The 18,026-nt window shown below is 33.6% G+C and overlaps 1 protein-coding gene across 13 annotated transcripts in view; it reads left to right on the top strand.

Annotated features, from left to right (window-relative positions):
* The window catches only part of LOC149788735 (aspartyl/asparaginyl beta-hydroxylase-like), a 61,171-nt gene that overhangs the window by 30,913 nt on the left and 12,232 nt on the right, over positions 1 to 18,026 (top strand). For all 13 annotated transcript variants that reach the window (XM_089974825.1, XM_089974827.1, XM_089974820.1 and 10 more), the window contains 3 exons: positions 5,355 to 5,490; positions 11,005 to 11,096; positions 16,236 to 16,366. In XM_089974825.1, the coding sequence (XP_089830951.1) occupies positions 5,355 to 5,490; positions 11,005 to 11,096; positions 16,236 to 16,366 (359 nt within the window). The remainder of the gene's footprint in view (positions 1 to 5,354; positions 5,491 to 11,004; positions 11,097 to 16,235; positions 16,367 to 18,026) is intronic.

The following is an 18,026-nucleotide window of genomic DNA, read 5'->3' as shown; positions in this document are numbered from 1 at the left end:
AGTGTTCAGAGTCTGGTACAGGAGTATACATCAGCATAGGTATGCAAGTTAAAGACCAGGTTCGCAGCATTTTCTGTTTGTATGTGTACACCTCTCTGTCTCAAAATCTTGAGAGCAGTGGGGTCCATGGCATAAGCAAGGCCACAATACAGTGATGAAAACTCAAATTTTAGTTAACAGTTGAGTGAAGGGGGTGAGAACGTCTTGAAAATACTTGTTCCTTTGATTTTAATGTTGACCCATTTCATGTGGGATATGATTCCAGTCATACTTTACCTTACCATATGGGATGCAATTCCAGTCATACTTTACCTTACCATATAGGATGCAATTCCAGTCATACTTTACCTTACCATATGGGATGCAATTCCAGTCATACTTTACCTTACCTTATGGGATGCAATTCCAGTTGTACTTTACCTTACCTTATGGGATGCAGTGCCAGTCATGCCTTAACTTCCATATGGGATGCGATTCTTTTCATATATTCACTACATTCTGTCTACCAATTTAAGAGTGTGCATTTAACAGTGTAATACATAATTATTGTATGGCACTCTTTTGTAAAGAAGGAAATGAAGGTACAGATGCTGTATCTTGCAGTGGCATCAAGATTTTAAAAAATCTTCAAAACTGGTAAAAATTTGATTTCTAAATTTGAGCTCAAACATTTGGAAATTAAGCCGGTGGCCAGAAGTGAAGAGCAAGTGAATCCATTGATGTACTCGCTGAAGTAATTGATCATATAGACAATAAAATAAAAAATAGACAGAATATAGACAATTTCATGAGGAAAATTGACATATTAAGCAGTGGGAATCGTACTCTTTATTTGATCAAAATGAATGGAGTTGTTGAGAACTGTTTATTTGAACCTTTGATGTCAAACACAACTTTTGATTTGCAGAAATCAATATAGTGGACAGCACTGTAGCAGCAAGTGATTGCAGAAATGTTTATGCAGATTTTATAAAAAATATAGCTGATTTTGTGGTGAAAATTACATTTTAGGCAATGCATATTGTAATCTTGGTCTGAAGGAGATTGTCTTGTCATTATTTTGGTCTGAAGGAGATTGCCTTGTCATTATTTTGGTCTGAAGGAGATTGCCTTGTCATTATTTTGGTTTGAAGGAGATTGTCTTGTCATTATTTTGATCTTAAGGAGATTACCTTGTCATTATTTTGGTCTGATGGAGATTGCCTTGTCATTATTTTGGTCTGAAGGAGATTGCTTTGTCATTATTTTTATGTCTGAAGGAGATTAAAATCTTGGGCAACATTTATATACATAAATAAGTATTTTCACATAATACGAGCTCCAACCCTCTGCACCAAAATTGATGCCAGTCAGTACTCCAGCTGTAAAGGCATTTATAGATTTTTTATATATATTTTTGGATGGTTGTTTATGTTTCTCATCTATGAATGACTATTGGGACAAAAAAATAGATGTTCAAAATTAGTATAAATAACATTAATTAAATATGGAACTTCTTACCTTGTAAACATTTTTGAAGTATAAATCATGGGAGCCAACTCCAATTTATCAAACAATTTAGTTTTATAACATATTTATATTTGTGCTTAATATAAAATTTTACTGCATTTTTGGAAATAACAAAAATAATCCTAATCAAACTGATATTGTCACATTACAATTTATATAATGTAAAAAGAATAGCCTTGTTGACTTTCTAGTAAGGATCTGTTCTGCTTGTTTTTCAATTTTCATGTGTGTAAATTTAATAAAATTGTAATACTCTTTGAGATTCTTGATGGATTATTGTTTTTTATCATCTTAAATTGTCTTAAATTCCCAGAATTTTATACTTACATATATTAAAATGAATATTGCAGATAGAAAAATTGCATTGAAAATGTTATAAGCAAAAAATGGTAAAACATGTATATTAGATTACTTAACTTTATTTAAGTGAGTTGTTTTTGCTTCTGAACAATTTGAATGTCAGTTTACACATATTTGGCGCATGTAGTCGCTGAACACAACAAGAAAACATTCCCAGTTGACTACATCTTGATAGAATCAATAAACCAACCCCCAAAAATAAAAAAGAAAAGAAAAAAATATATATTTGTTTTTAGATATTTCTAGTTATATTTTCAGGGCCCAACTAACTTTATATGAGTATCCCAGATGTTTTAAATGACACGTTTTGTGATGCAAAATGTCTGCATGATCAAGATGTTGTTTGTTTTCTAAAAATGGCATCCAACAAGCAATACATTTTCAGGTTGAAAGGGACAATATACCTTTTAAAACATTTTAATTGTCAGATCAGAAATAAAATGCATACAGTGTGACCCCGCTATAACATGGTAGTTGGGAGCCATAAAACCCGACCACATTATATACCAAACCATGTTATATGCAACCAAGTCATTTAGCTGAAGAAAATGTATCCCCCCAAAAAATTGTGGGTGGTGGGTGGGTGGGTAATAAATGCAGGTGGTAAGTTATGTACTTCGTCAGCACAGTTACCATCTTAAATTGATGCATATTAAATGAGAAATACACCTGTAGTAAAAACAGAGAAGACATAATCTAATAGTTTACTTTATTTAGAGAACCATGAATTGGTACATATACGTGAATCCTGTTTATATATAAATGTCTAATGTATAGCATGACTAGAGTATCAACACCGTGTATACACTTGTGAGCCTCATGATCTACTTTGAATCCACAATACAAGTGATTCCATGGAAAACATGCACACACACAGCTCTAAAATATTCATTAATTTTGTAACAAGTCATATTGGTCTGAATTCATTGGAAAAACATAGCACAATCACGTAACGAATAATGAAACACATTTTCCTTAAAATATGTTCCAAGTTGGTAAAAGTTAGTTTGCGTTTTAAGCTGCCGTTGGTAGCGTTCGTATGCATAAACTTTTCTCTGCAAAAAGGAAACTTTCACAGCACAGTTAACGTGTTCCAGTCACGTTGGAAAATGCAAAATCCATCAGATTCCATCACTTTTATTTAAATTTGGTACTGACATCCTTTGAAGAAAAGTTCTTTGCTGTTATTGAAAGATTGTAGTCAGCTTTCTTTGATGAAGGGTGCATGCGCTATTGAAGTCACCGCTAAAGGACGGCTTTGGAGAACCAAAAGAATGTCCATTTCTTATTGTGGCGGCAACATCAAATAATTGTATTGCATGATTGAGACTGGTATTTTTTCCATTTGCTGAGTACGTTTTTATAACAGTCGGTACTTCAGAGGTAATTTTATCTGGGTACATTTTTAAAAAGGAATTGGCCATCATTTAGACTATTCTAGTTACTGTCCCTCCATGCCTACTGAATAAACCAATAAGTAAAATGTATTTTTTTTATACATTTGTGGTAGCAGCGTGATGCTGCCTTCCACGATGCGTCTGAAAATTAACAAAGGGTCAATGGATGATAGAGACACAGGTGTTCTTATTATTACAGAAAATGTTAGTGTTCTGAAGGATTTAATTCTGAGTGAAAATAAGAGTAATTTTACTTACCATCCACATACAAATGTCAGTTTTTGTAAATATATTAATTACTGGTGAGCGGCCAAAAATCCGATGAAAGATAGAATACGAGACAATGCCTCATCCGGTTGATCTCCATTACCAGAAATGTCAACAACAAAAAAAGCTGATATTTCACAACATACAGAACTCATGCTATGTCAGGATAAGCAGATTATGATATAACAATGCACTGTTTAGATGGTTTGTCAGTATGGACAAAGAATTTGTTTATGTAACAATAGATAAATTTCAGTACATTTTATATCCAGTTTGTGGCTTCCTTTCATGGGCCTCTGAATTTCTGCACTCCAAACAAATGGTCGTATATAAAAGTTTAAACAGCCAACAATGTTGCCAATAAGTAAAAGCCATGTGGTATGTTTTGCAGCCAATAAGGAAAAACAATCCTTTGCGACATTGGCGAAGACCTACGCAATCCCAGAATAAACTTTTTATGCATTTTTTTTTCTTCTTACTTGTAAGAAGAAAAAAATTATTTTTCGTGTACAAGAAAAATGCATATAAAATTTCAAGAGCCAAGCCATGATCATCTTGTATTATTCATATGCAATCTCTTCCCCAAAATGATAAGCAACTTTTTACGTTTTTTTCGTACTTTTGAAGATTTTTTTGTGTGCACAAGAAAAATACGTGTATATGAAATTTCGGGAGCCATGCCATGACCACGTTATATCCAAATTCGCGTTATAATGAAGCACGCTATAGCGGGGTCACACTGTATTAAGATTCTTGGGGGGAAAACAAACAGGAAGGGTGACAATTGCATTTAGTGGACATCGTCTGTGGATTTGTGCATGTCTCACGGTGGGAAAAATGATTGCTGTCATTAGTCATGTGAATTTAAAATTTTTTTTTAAGGATTACATCAGATTGAGTGATAGCAAGAAACTATAGAGCTCCATATGTTTTGGAACTGCAATTTTTGATACTGTACTGAAGGTAATTAAGGTCCAATTGCGTTTTAGAAACGTTTTAGATGAACACAATATTTACTGTCGCTGCATAATCCTTGACTCACACTTCTGGACTTTTGAATGCAGATTGACAATAGCATTACATGGTATTTTGTTACATCTTTCTGAAAACTGGTTATGTTACTAAAATTAGATTAATGAAAACAGACATTTAAAAAACTTTGCCTTGAAACCATTCAATAGAATGCAGAATGGTCTTTTTCTGTTTATGCATTAAAATAAGGTAATATCAGTTGTTATAAATTTAAAGAAAAAACAAGACATTGATGTATTCCATTAGTTGAAGTACCAGAATTTATCATTTTTCATTTCAGGTTGGTTATTGCATCAATTTTTGGATTTTGTTTTCATTATTTACTTGTTCTTTAGCTATTTAGTTTTTGATAAAGATTTATCTCAGAAAACTTTAGCAAAATAGAATTTCACCTTTTTTTATTATTCTGATGATTTATGGAAAAAGTACAACTATGGTGTGCCATCTGGTCAGTTAGCTCTTAAAAATGGATTCAGGGATGATAATTAGGGCTATTATTGTTGTTTTTCTTCATTTCTAACTAGAGGCTAGGCTACAAATATTTTAGCACTTTTCGTGTTATTAATAAGCTGACACACTACAACAAAAAGACACTTGAAATGGATCAAATAACTGATAGTTGGCACTTTTTGCAGTAAAACAGCTTGGGACAACAATCCTAGAAACTAGGACATAGTCTGGAACACCTTTGTTTTCGTATCTTGACCATAGAGTGTTGAACAACTGATGGCTGCTAATAACAGATCAAGGTAATAGTTTTTACTATGTTTTTTCTTTTTCTATTTGTAGTTATTAGAGGATAACTGGCAGATGATTCGGGAAGAGGGTTTATCCCAGTTGGACCAAAAAACAGGAGCTTTTATCCCTGAGGAGGAAAATCTACGTGAAAAGGGAGATTGGAAACAGTTCACACTGTACCAGAGAGGTAAGAAAAGCTTGAGGACTGCATGACCAATTCAAACCAGACCATTGATTTCTGTTCTCTGAAGGAAGAAGAATCACAATGGAAATTGTTCATATTTTACTACTTGGGCACTTATTTAGTCTTGTCTTTTGTCTGCTTTTTTATCTCAACCTTGAGATCTTAACCTTTAGACCTTGTTTCTATTGAGACAAATATATTACATCAATTCTTCATGAGAACTCAGCCTGTAAATGACAGTTTATTTCCCCGTGATAGCTATTTTGTAAAGCATTTCCGAGAAATTTTGAAAGTGTCAGTGAAATTTTAGTATCACATTGTTTAGTGGATAAGAAAGAACCCGTATATATGATGGTATTAATTTCTGTTTTGCTCATTTCGTTTCCTTGGTTACAATGATGTAGATCTTTTCTGAGTCAGTGCTCAAAAATATGAATGCCTTGCGCCTCTCTAATTTTAGATTAGGCCTGTATTCCAAGTGAGGTGCCCATAGGGCTTGTCAAAACAAACATAATTTATGTGAGGAAACTTTGCTTTTGCTGATGAAATGCTGAAATTTATTTTCAAGATGTTGAAAAACTAGTAAATTATTTGTCCCAACATATGCCTCTAACCATTATGAAGGTCATCTGCTTATTATACTTATATCAAAAGCTGTAAACTGTTTGCACAAATCGAAGCATGTGAGCTATGAATGGGGAACAGATTCCCCGGGTTACCTATGATTAGAGCTCACTTGGCTTTAATATACATGTGATTCTACCAGAGAGGTAGGACAAAATACTGTTTTGGATATTTATGTGTTTATGTGTGTGTGCTTTGGATTTTTAACGTAGCTTTAACAATTTTTCAGTCATATCACTACAATGTCTGCAGTGTGACAGTTTATAGTGATGTCTAGCACTGGGGCATCATGCCGCAGACATGTAGCATGATGTCCCACGCAGTCACATTATCCTGACACCAGGCCGACCAGTGCTAACACTAACCTTATAATGCTGAGCACCAAACGAGGTAGCTGTTAGTACCATTTTTGTAAGCCTTTGGTATGACTCGGCCAGGGATCAAACCCACGACCTCCCGTATCCGAGGCGGACACTCTAACCACTAGGCCACCGGAGCGGTGATACTTATGTGCATTACAGAAACTAGCCAGCATGAGTGAAATGATACATGTGTGCTGTGTATTGATACAGTTCACAATACACAGCTTGCAATACGACATATCGATACACATATGAACTTCATGGTCTTTCCATCTTTGGATGGTAGGTGGTGCCCTCTTAGGTATGTTGACATTCTGGTTATATTTACAGTATGCAGATTACAGACAGAATGTTATTATTGATTTATATGCAGATTCACATCAATGAGAAGATAACCAAAATACTTTCAAACAGACTACCTGTTGGTTGTCAGTGAGTTTTATTCATCATTTTAGGCCGTTTAATGGTGGCTCCATTTAACTCACTTTAGCCACCAGGACCCTAGTTTTGCACTGCATGAATGCTTTGAAAACATCTTATAACTAATTTCATGTCTCACTTAAACCTGGAAGACATTACGCTGTTATCTTCAAAACAGAAGAAATAAAGCAATTTCATCATGGAAAGAAAATCTCATCAAGAACTAATCCAAGCATTTGAATGAGGATGAATACCAACAAAATCTATCCCATTCCTGCAGATGTAAAAGATTGCTGTAAGCAACAGGTACTTTTTATTTGTTAGTGACAAATGAAAACTATTAACACCCAGTCCTATTCTATAATGTAAAAAAAATATTACACAAGGTGAAAAAATGAGCGGTTTGAAACCTGCCCTATTGCTGATTCTCTGCTAATTTTATTTATTCCATTGGCACCTTCATTCACTGATTAAATATCTCTGCATAAAAAGAGAAATTCCAGATTTGTTCCACATGCACAATTTAAGTAAAGATGCTGCCAGGATTTTATCTTAAAGGAGACCTCCCCTTTGTCAAAGATAAAAGGGGGAGTTTAAAAAAAGAGAATGAGGAAGAAACGGCCATAGTTCAGTACTTACCTTAACTTCAGTATCTCTCTTTCTTCCTGCTCCACTTTCTTAGAGCTCTACTGAAATCAACATCTTTAAAAGATGTCACCTCTAGTTGTATAAGCATTAATCTTAACTAATTCTGAGCATGCTCTGTTCCTAATCTGTGTATGAATATTATTCTGTGCTTCCTTCTGAAAGGGCATATATGATGGCTAGCTATGTCAGCTTGAATATGGCTATTATGTACAATATACCAGACATCACAATATTAACTTTTGGATACATCAGCTCCAAAATATGATTTTTTACCAACATAAACTGACTTTGTTGAATCAGTAGTTTACTGACTATTATACCAGATTTTTTTTATCTGTTCCATAATGCTGTACTAGGGTTTAGTCCATAATGCCAGCAGTGCAGACAGCAGTATTTAAATAAATATCTTTACTTCTTAATTTAATTTTTTTACCTATATTTATTCATTTTATTGTAACAGTGATATGGATATATGGTTCTTTAGCATATGATCCACAGAGCTAAATTGATTGATTTAAAAAAATGAAAATTGCATTATACTTTCAAATTCTCTGTATTTTAATGAGGCTCAATATTCTGCTCTTTCTACGTATAATTTTGAAATACTGTATACAGCTTTAAGGTAGGTTGGCCATCATGCTGTCTATTTTTATCTGTCCAACATGTACATATGACTCATATTTAACACCGTTTTCGTGCTCATATTTGCTCCATTAACACTTTCCCAGCTCCAATAATCCAATATACTTCACAACTTGCAAAAATACTGTCATCATCACTATCATCAACTAGTATTGGCTGAATGAAATCATAATGAACCATGCCAGAAATCAGACATTTTGGGTTTTCTAGGTGGCCTGTATTTTAAACATGCATTTGTAAAACTTAATCATGAAAGGTTGAAACTACGCCATAATGCTTATTCCTGGGCAAGTTGTGCCAATCAAATTTAGTTTAACAAGCATTTGTGTAATGCTTGAAGATCCCAGATGTGTAAACAATTGCCTACCTAAAAAAAACATGTTGCGACAAGAACGGTTAAATAAAAATTGTATACTTCACCAAGCACATTTTCATATGGGGGACTTCCAGAAATTTGAGTTCTCCTGCATCACTGTTCTCCAAGTGCGAGAATGTGTAAAAATTTTGCATGATTCTCGCAATTGCACATCCTGACAGCATCTCTCTTTAGGTACTTTACATATCAATTAATGACTTCTGCGCAGAATCTCTCTGTAGATTTGCCAGTACTTAATGTTTGCCACACAGGGCATAAAGCTACATTAATTTCTGATTGCAGGTTATTGTTTGACCAGGACCGGAACAAACAATGACCATCAATGAGAATTCAATGTAACACATTTCACCATGCGATGCACCATTAGTGTAGCTTACAAATCATCCACAGTAGGCAAAGAAATGTTGCGTAAAAGTGGTTATTAAATAATGAGTAAAGAACTTCATTATACACGTGTAACACGTTTGGAATGTATATTATATGCTGAACATACTGCTGGGTTAAGATAATTAGTATGGAATGGGGGGTGGGTGGGCGGATTATGAACCATGTCATTTTGTGTTAATTTGTAGATGGCGAGCAAGTATTATCAATGGTCTATTTCATTTTTGCTAATGTAAATGAGTGCCTGTGACTGAAAATGCTGTTTCTGATGAATTAGAATATTACAGAATAACAAGGCAAACTAATAATAATTATTCATGACTACTGAAGACTAACTTAACTTGTATATGTAAGTATCATTTTGTGTAAATTCTCCGTCTTTTGTATTGATATGTGTATCATTACAACAAAAGTATTGATGCATCGATATATCAATGAATCATTTCACCCCTACTAGCCAGAACCAGTCTAGTGGGAACTAGAACTGTTCAAGTAGTCATATGTGGCTGAGTAATGGGATTAAAGCTAGTATGTATATACAAAAAGTTGTTAATTTATTACTTTACTGCTGTAATTAATATGGGAGGTTTTATGTATGATGTATTTTATGGCCTTGTTCAATTGATATTGCATTGTTAAAAATGTTTCAGGTGAAAGTTTAACAAATATTAGTTGAGCTGTTACTTGCTCACGCTGACACTAGTGTAATGCAACACTGGTAAAAGACCTATGCGCAAAAAATATTAAAAGTGAAAGGAAAAACTATAAAGCAAGGCATACTTCTCATGCCAGTGAACATAACCACTACTGATCTGGTGAGTAATGAGGACATTGATAGAGTAATGAGGACATTGATAGAGCAGTGAGGACATTGATAGAGCAATGAGGACATTGATAGAGTAATGAGGACATTGATAGAGCAATGATGACATTGATAGAGTAATGAGGACATTGATAGAGCAATGAGGACATTGATAGAGCAATGAGGACATTGATAGAGTAATGAGGACATTGATAAATGAGGACATTGATAGAGCAATGAGGACATTGATAGAGTAATGAGGACATTGATAGAGCAATGAGGACATTGATAGAGTAATGAGGACATTGATAGAGCAGTGAGGACATTGATAGAGTAATGAGGACATTAATAGAACAATTAGGCATGTCAGACCTCAGGATTTGAAGGAAATCATTGCTGTATGTGAAATATTTTGAGATCTGAATAAACACATTAATTTCATTTTGTTTTTTTACCTTTTCACATTTGAAGTACAGCAAATGCAACTTTGTATGACAAATTATAGTTTTACAAGATTGGGCAATTTTGAGCATATGTAAATTTGAGTCAGGGCTTACGGAATTTGAGTCAGGATGTGTCACCAACCCTGAGCCTGTGTCTGAAACATGTTTCTTTGAGCACTGTGAGTGGTAGTTTCAACACCTGTTTTGCTTTTTTATACTCTACTGAGGCAAAAACATATAAGCAGCCACTCAGCATGTATTTAAAACACTTTTTAATGAATGATAAAAGTCATTCTTATCGAACAAAGTAACTTATACCAGGACAGCTCAATATCCTGCTGAACTTATTGTCTTTTCTTACAGTGTCTCCCACATGAGGGATGCATCTTACAAAAGTCACACACTGATTATGTCTCCTTGCATGACAACAAAATAGTACAGTGTTTATCTTTTTGCCCCCATTCAAGAGAGATAACTCCTTTTATGACATCCATTTCCAGCAGGGATGGGAATGAAGTAGCACTGTGATAATGTAGCATTACAATGCATGTATTCCTAAAGTTTTCTTTCCCCCAAGTTTGTTTTCAGACTTGATCATAAAAATTCTATTTTGCCACCATTTCTTCAAGAAGATTTGAAACACCAAATTTAATCTTTAAATATTAGAATTAAATGTGTTATATAATTGAATCTCCACAGAAATTCGATTGAATACATGTATAATCCATTCACCCCAATCTTGATGAAATGTAGCCTTTTTTGATTTTAATAATGAATTAGAACCCAATTAATGCTTTTTGGAAATCTTTTCTTTAGGTCGTAAGAATGAGCAGAATTGTGCCAAAGTTCCCAAGACCTGTGCTTTGCTTGATAGAATTCCTGATGCCACCACCTGTAAACGAGGGCAGGTTAGATACTGAGTCTAATTTTATCATTTACTTAGATATTGTAACAGCTTTCATCCCCATGTTTTTGATAGACACATTCATACATAGTTGTGTAATTTCATTGTCTACCCATATATAGATACATAGTTGTGTAATGTCATTGTCTACCCATATATAGATACATAGTTGTGTAATGTCATTGTCTACCCATATATAGATACATAGATGTGTAATGTCATTGTCTACCTATATATAGATACATAGTTGTGTAATGTCATTGTCTACCCATATGTAGGTACATAGTTGTGTAATGTCATTGTCTACCCATATACAGATACATAGATGTGTAATGTCATTGTCTACCCGTATATAGGTGCATTGGCATGTAATGTCATTGAAATCCTTCTACATCACGAAAACTAGACTGATGAAACTCACTCAGTGTTTGTGCATATTGTTCCAATATTTCTGTAATTTCAGTATCCTTCATGTAATTGGGGGTGGAAGGGCTGATTTTATATAAATTTCAAATACCTATGGAATTGTATTTCACGTATGTCTGAGCATCAGCATACAAGCTCAGTCATGCAAGTGTCAATATGTACTAACTAGATTTGAACCTCTGTCTTGCCTTGGGATCTTTCTTGACCCCAATGACATAACCCTAGGGTCAAAACAGGGAAACTAGTAATAACTTACAAGCATAGATACACTTGCTTGGTATAGAAAGACAAACTTATTCATGTAGCTGACATTGGTCCCTGGGTTCATATATACCTACACATAAATTCTCTCCAGGGTAATAACTTGGAAATTGATGAGTTACTCATTAACAATGTATAATCTAAATGATCAGATATGAATCTCTGTCACAGATAAAAACCCACATTATACATATTATCAAATATGAATCATGACACAAAAAAGATATATGTTATCAGATATGAATTTGGAGACAAAAAAAACCTGTACATGTTATTAAATATGAATTATGACACAGAAAAATGTACATATTATCAAATATGAATTATTACACGGAAACACAGACATGTTATTAAATATGAATTCTGACACAAGAAACAGACATTATCAAATATGAATTCTGACACAGAAAACCATATATACAAATTAACAAATATGAATTCTGATGCAGAAAACCATATGTGTTATGAAATATGAATTATGACACAGAAAACCATACATACATATTAACAAATATGAATTCTGATGCAGAAAACCGTATGTTATGAAATATGAATTATGACACAGAAAACCAGACATACATATTAACAAATATAAATTCTGATACAGAATACCATACATAGACATTGTCAAATATGAATTCTTACACAGAAAAAAACATTCACCTGATTAGCTCTGTTTGAGGTAAATATGTCCCTTGTCACAAGTTACAATTAAAACTTAAAAGAGAATGTGGTAACTGTAGTCAACCATCAAGACTATAGTATTTTGCAAACGAGACTATCAAATACTCGATTGGTTTGTGTATGATTTGGTCATTAATCTGATTGCACCATTCACTCTACTCGTGTCTTTGAGAATTAGACGACTCTTGTGAAATTAAATATTTAGAGCTATGCTGCATGTACCTGTACTTTTGGTGTACCATCTAGATTTTGAATTGAATTTATTTCAGGAGAGACATTTTAAAATGTTTGCCTTGAATTGAACCAATATGACACATTTTATGATGACAAGCAGTATAGTCTCTCCATACCATTACTATATACATGATATGCTTTAAAAGATAAAATGCACATGTTTCGTTAAGGCCATCCTGACCCTGTTTTCACAAATACAGTAGATCAGATACAGTGATCATGTTTTGTGGCCTAATGAGTTGAAGGAAAACAAAGTTGGACCAAAGTGATGTTCTCCAGTTTGTGGTTTTCTCATCCTATTTTGGTGACAATACAATGAGTAAAAGTGACCATAAGCACTATTTAACTAAATGTTCCGGTAAAACATACCTGAGACTCAGAGAATGGACTTTCAATGTGGAGTAGTCGCCAATAGGTACTGTTTATAATTTTGTGTAATTTTCATTCGAACTCTTTGTGTATTCAGAATACCTTGGCATATATTTTTAAAACACTGCCTTCTCAGGGGACCACGTATGCTTAAATGCAGTAACCCTAAATCCATACCGGCTGACTCTTACAATTTTATGGAAATGACTCTTAAAATATGGACTTAGGAATAAAAACACAAATTATGGAAATACGATTGTTTGTGGTGAATTCCGGATACTGTCTTGTCCATGTTTGATTTAGATCCAGGTTTCATAGTAGATTCATTGGAGTTGGTCAGGGAACCATACTAACTTTGCAGTAATACCTCAGATACTTTAAACTGCATTTATTTTGTGATGCAAAACATCTGACTGATCAAGCTGTTGTGTATTTTCTTTTTTAATAAATGGCATTCAACAAGCGACAGGTCATTATGAAAGAGATAATATGCTTATTAAAAGTTTTAATTGTACAGAATAAGAAATGGATATATTCAGGTGAATGGGGAAAATAGCCGGAAGGGCAACAGTTAAGTTTAGTAGACATCATGTGTTCATTTGTTTATGTCACATGGCAGGAAAGATTATTGCCGTCTCCAAGGCCCACATGATATTCAAACTTTTTTAAGGATTATATCAAGTTGAGAGACAGCAATAAGTCATTAAGCTATGTAGGGTTTGGAACTGCAGTTTGTGAAACTGTGCTAGAGGTAATTAAGGTTCAAGTAAACTTTAGAAACTTTTTAGTTGAGCACAATGTTTACCATCACTGCATCAGTCTTGAAGCATACTTCTGGACTTTTAAATGCATTTTTCTATGACAATAGCAGTACATGATAATTTGTTATATGTTACTGAAAACCGGTCCAACTTGCAGAAAAAATTGTCTTCCTTACTGAGCAGTTATTATTTCTCAATCCTTGAGATCATCAAGATAATAAGTATTGCCAAATAATAACTGATATCTTCAAACATAAAAATTAACAAGTATTGCCAGATAATAACTGAGATCTTCAAACATAAAAATTAACAAATATTGCCAGACAATAACTGAGATCTTCAGACATCAAAATTAATAAGAATTGTCAAATAATTACTGAGATCTTCAAACATAAAAATTAATAAGAATTGTCAAATAATAACAGACTGTGAGACAAAAAAATTTACAAGTATTGCCAGATAATAACTGAGATCTTCAGACATAAAAATTATAAGAATTGCCAAATAATTACTGAGATCTTCAAACATAAAAATTAATAAGGATTGCCAAATAATAACAGATTGTGAGACATAAAATAAATTAATATTGCCAAATATTAACGGAGATCTTCAAACATAAAAATAAGGATTGCTAAATTATAACTGAGTTTTTCAAACATTAAAATTAATTAGTATTGCCAAATAATAACAGAACTTCAAATGTAAAAAATTAGTGCTGCCAAATAACTGAGGCACTACAACATGTTTGATATAAAAAGTTTTGTTTAACGATGATGAGACTAGAAAGCTAAAGAAAGAGAAAAAACATGAAAGCACAAAATTAAAGTACAAAATGTCTTCAAAAATACTGTAATTCAGGTTACAGTAATGTTGTATGATTCCCTTTGGGCTAGCAGATGATATTTCTGTATGCATTAATGTTGTTATCTAAACACTCTGTACTAGAGGAATAGATTTCATTATACAATAATGTTGTTAACTCAGCATTATGGGCTAGGTGACAAGATATCTTTTTGCAAGATTATTGTTATCTCAACACTTCGGGGTTTTAATGAAATTTTTAATGCAAGGCTGTTGTTATCTCAACACTACCAGGTATTAATAAGATTTTGTAATGCAAGGCTATTGTTATCTCAACACTTTCAGCTATTAATGAGATTTTTTTAATGCAAGGCTATTGTTATCTCAACACTTTCAGCTAGATGACAAAATTTCTTTATGGAAGACACTTATTAACTTAATACTTTGAGCTAATGATGTGATTCTTTTATGCAGGACTGTTGTAAACTTGGCATTTTGTACTACTGACAAGATTTCTTTCTGCATGGCTATTGTTAACACGACACTGGACTACTGACAAAATATGCATGACTATTGTTGTCAGCACTGGGGTAATCAAGTTTTGGCCTTCTGATGAGACTTCATTCTGCAAGACTATTGTTATAAACACAACTTTTGGGGCTAGATGGTGAAATTTCATTATGCAAGACTATTATTATCTCAAAACTACCGACTAATGAGGAGATTTCTTTATGCAAGACTATTGTAATTGTAACATTTTATCTTAAAGAAGATTACTAAATTTGTCTGTATTCTTAGTTGTATTATGTATTGTTAATCATGTCACTTTTCCAGTACAGCTTGAAACAAGTGTTATATCAGTCATGTGTTAAAAATGGATACAATACCAAACCTTTTGATTTTTGTTGTATGTAACAATAGTGTTCATAGTACAGACAGCTGTTGTTACAAGCACTAAGTTTGTTTCCAGCCATGTTATTATAGTAATGCATCTGTTGCTTTAATGATCATGCCTTTGACTTAGAGAAGTTATTGCCCTTACCAATCCATCATGCCTTTGACTTAGAGAAGTTCTTGCCCTTGCCAGTCCATCATGCCTTTGACATAGAGAAGTTATTGCCCTTGCCAATCCATCATGCCTTTGACTAAGAGAAGTTATTGCCCTTGCCAATCCATCAGATTGCCTTTGACTTAGAGAAGTTATTGCCCTTGCCAGTCCATCATGCCTTTGACTTAGAGAAGTTATTGCCCTTGCCAATCCATCATGCCTTTGACTTATAGAAGTTATTGCCCTTACCAGTCCATCATGCCTTTGACTTAAAGAAGTTATTGCCCTTGCCAAACCATATGTTTAAATTAAATAAATCTTTACTTCATATCTAATCAATTTTTTTACAATCATGTACATATTTCCCTACATTCAAAATTCTCTAGAAATAAACTGTTAACATGTACATATAATCACGAACAAATTTCTGTTAGTAAAATTCCAGGGAACGACAGTGTTATCATAAGGGAAATATGCAGATTTGTTACTGTTAAATTGCTGCCAGAGATGGAATCTGAATATACTCCATTATAAAAATCAATGTCTTTTTTTTTTACAGATTAAATTCTCAGTCATGAATCCAGGTGTTCATGTTTGGCCCCACTGTGGCCCCACTAACTGTCGAATACGGGCCCATCTAGGGCTGGTTGTGCCACCTGGACCTAAAATCAGAGTGGTGAATGAAACTAGGTAAGTCAGACAAACTGGTTGTACTAATTAAAATGCATATATGAATGTAGACTACTGAATAATTGTTCTTATTTGTATATGTGGTATTCATGCTCTTGTAATGGGGACGAAGAGTCAGAAGAAGTATATATCAATTCATGCATGTCTCAGAAATATCAGATCAAGTCAGGACAGATCAGATTTCTAAAATTTGGCCAGGAATTTTGACTTCATATGAGTGAGGATTTTCATCGACCAGATTTTCAGCTTGCAAATGGTCAAAACAGCTGTTGAACAAATTTACATTTTATTAATATTAATTTTGCACATAATCGCATCAAATCATTATTTTCTTCACAGTAACATGTTGCCGTTATCTGTATTTTTTGATCTGTACCCAACAAGAATTTTTTTAGCACTTCTTAGGAGGTCATTGAGTGGATTATAATTGTGGTTGTCCTCATCATGGTTGATCTTCACTTGAAGGAGATGGTGTACTTGTGCTTGATACAGTTTTCCTCTGGGATCAGCCAAAATTGCCTTTATAATGAAAAATGGCCTTTTAACGACTGCATTGGAATATGACAATGTTAGTACAAATCTGCCATGTCCAGCAAGAAGTTTAAATTGTTTCCTGCCTGTGGGTAGGTTGAGATTGCTGCCTGCCTGCTAGTACTGTTCACGACTGGTACTGTCTGGGTCTAATGTTATTTTAAAATTTGTAAGATTCTTCAGATAAATTGCAGACTCATACATTATGCCATTACACCCTTTCTAACTTTATGTCCATATTGAAACGAGTTGATCACCAGCTCTTCTGCATGTATTTGAACCTTTCTTGTATTCCACAACATTTGTTCAATTTGATACAACAGACCTAATTACCATTAATGAGATAATGCAAATCAGGTATGCTTTAAATTGAATGTAACTAAACAAATCCTTCTGCAAGTTGGAGATGAACACATTGTCAGGACTTATTAATTAGGTTCTCTCAGGAATGTTCACTGACATAGCTGTGACAGTAGATTGACACCTTTAACATTTGGATTCAAGACGGCATATAGCATATGAAACTGAATTAAAAGATACAATTAAAATGTGAATTTCACTTCCCAAAACTTATTACATTAGTATTTATGTATTAAAGAGTTGCCACCAGTAGGCATTCATTATATTTTCATTGATACAATTTTGTCAAATATCATTAGTTTTACAGTGTACTGAAAGCGTTGTTTAAAAATAAAAGTTAAGAAAGTATATGATTTCTTATCAAGATTTGGCAATTTAATGTCATTGATTCAAATTTCTTGGTACTAACAACCATTTTCGATGACCAAATGAGCTATATATCAAGGGTTCAGGTTTTTACCAATTTTGATTGCAATTTACTTTAATAATTGTTGGGCATTTCCCTTCAAATAAATATGGATCCATGACTTACTACACATCATAAACGGGATCACAGGTTATTCAGATGTGAGTTACAGATGGAGTGGTGTGCCATCCATCAGTAATCTTAATTGAAATCAAGCCACTGCCTATTTAATGCCACCCAAATTTAGTCTTTATTGAAATTAAACTGCTCCCTGGTCAGTACAGACCATGTGTAGTCTTACCACTAAACAAACCACTTCTCAGTCAATAAAGCCCAGTTTTTAGTCTTAATTGAAATATTGCC

Source organism: Sinohyriopsis cumingii, chromosome 11 (assembly GCF_028554795.1).
Source record: "Sinohyriopsis cumingii isolate HCF-2022 chromosome 11, ASM2855479v2, whole genome shotgun sequence".
NCBI lineage: Eukaryota > Metazoa > Mollusca > Bivalvia > Unionida > Unionidae > Sinohyriopsis > Sinohyriopsis cumingii.
This window is presented reverse-complemented; position numbering and strand designations above follow the sequence as displayed.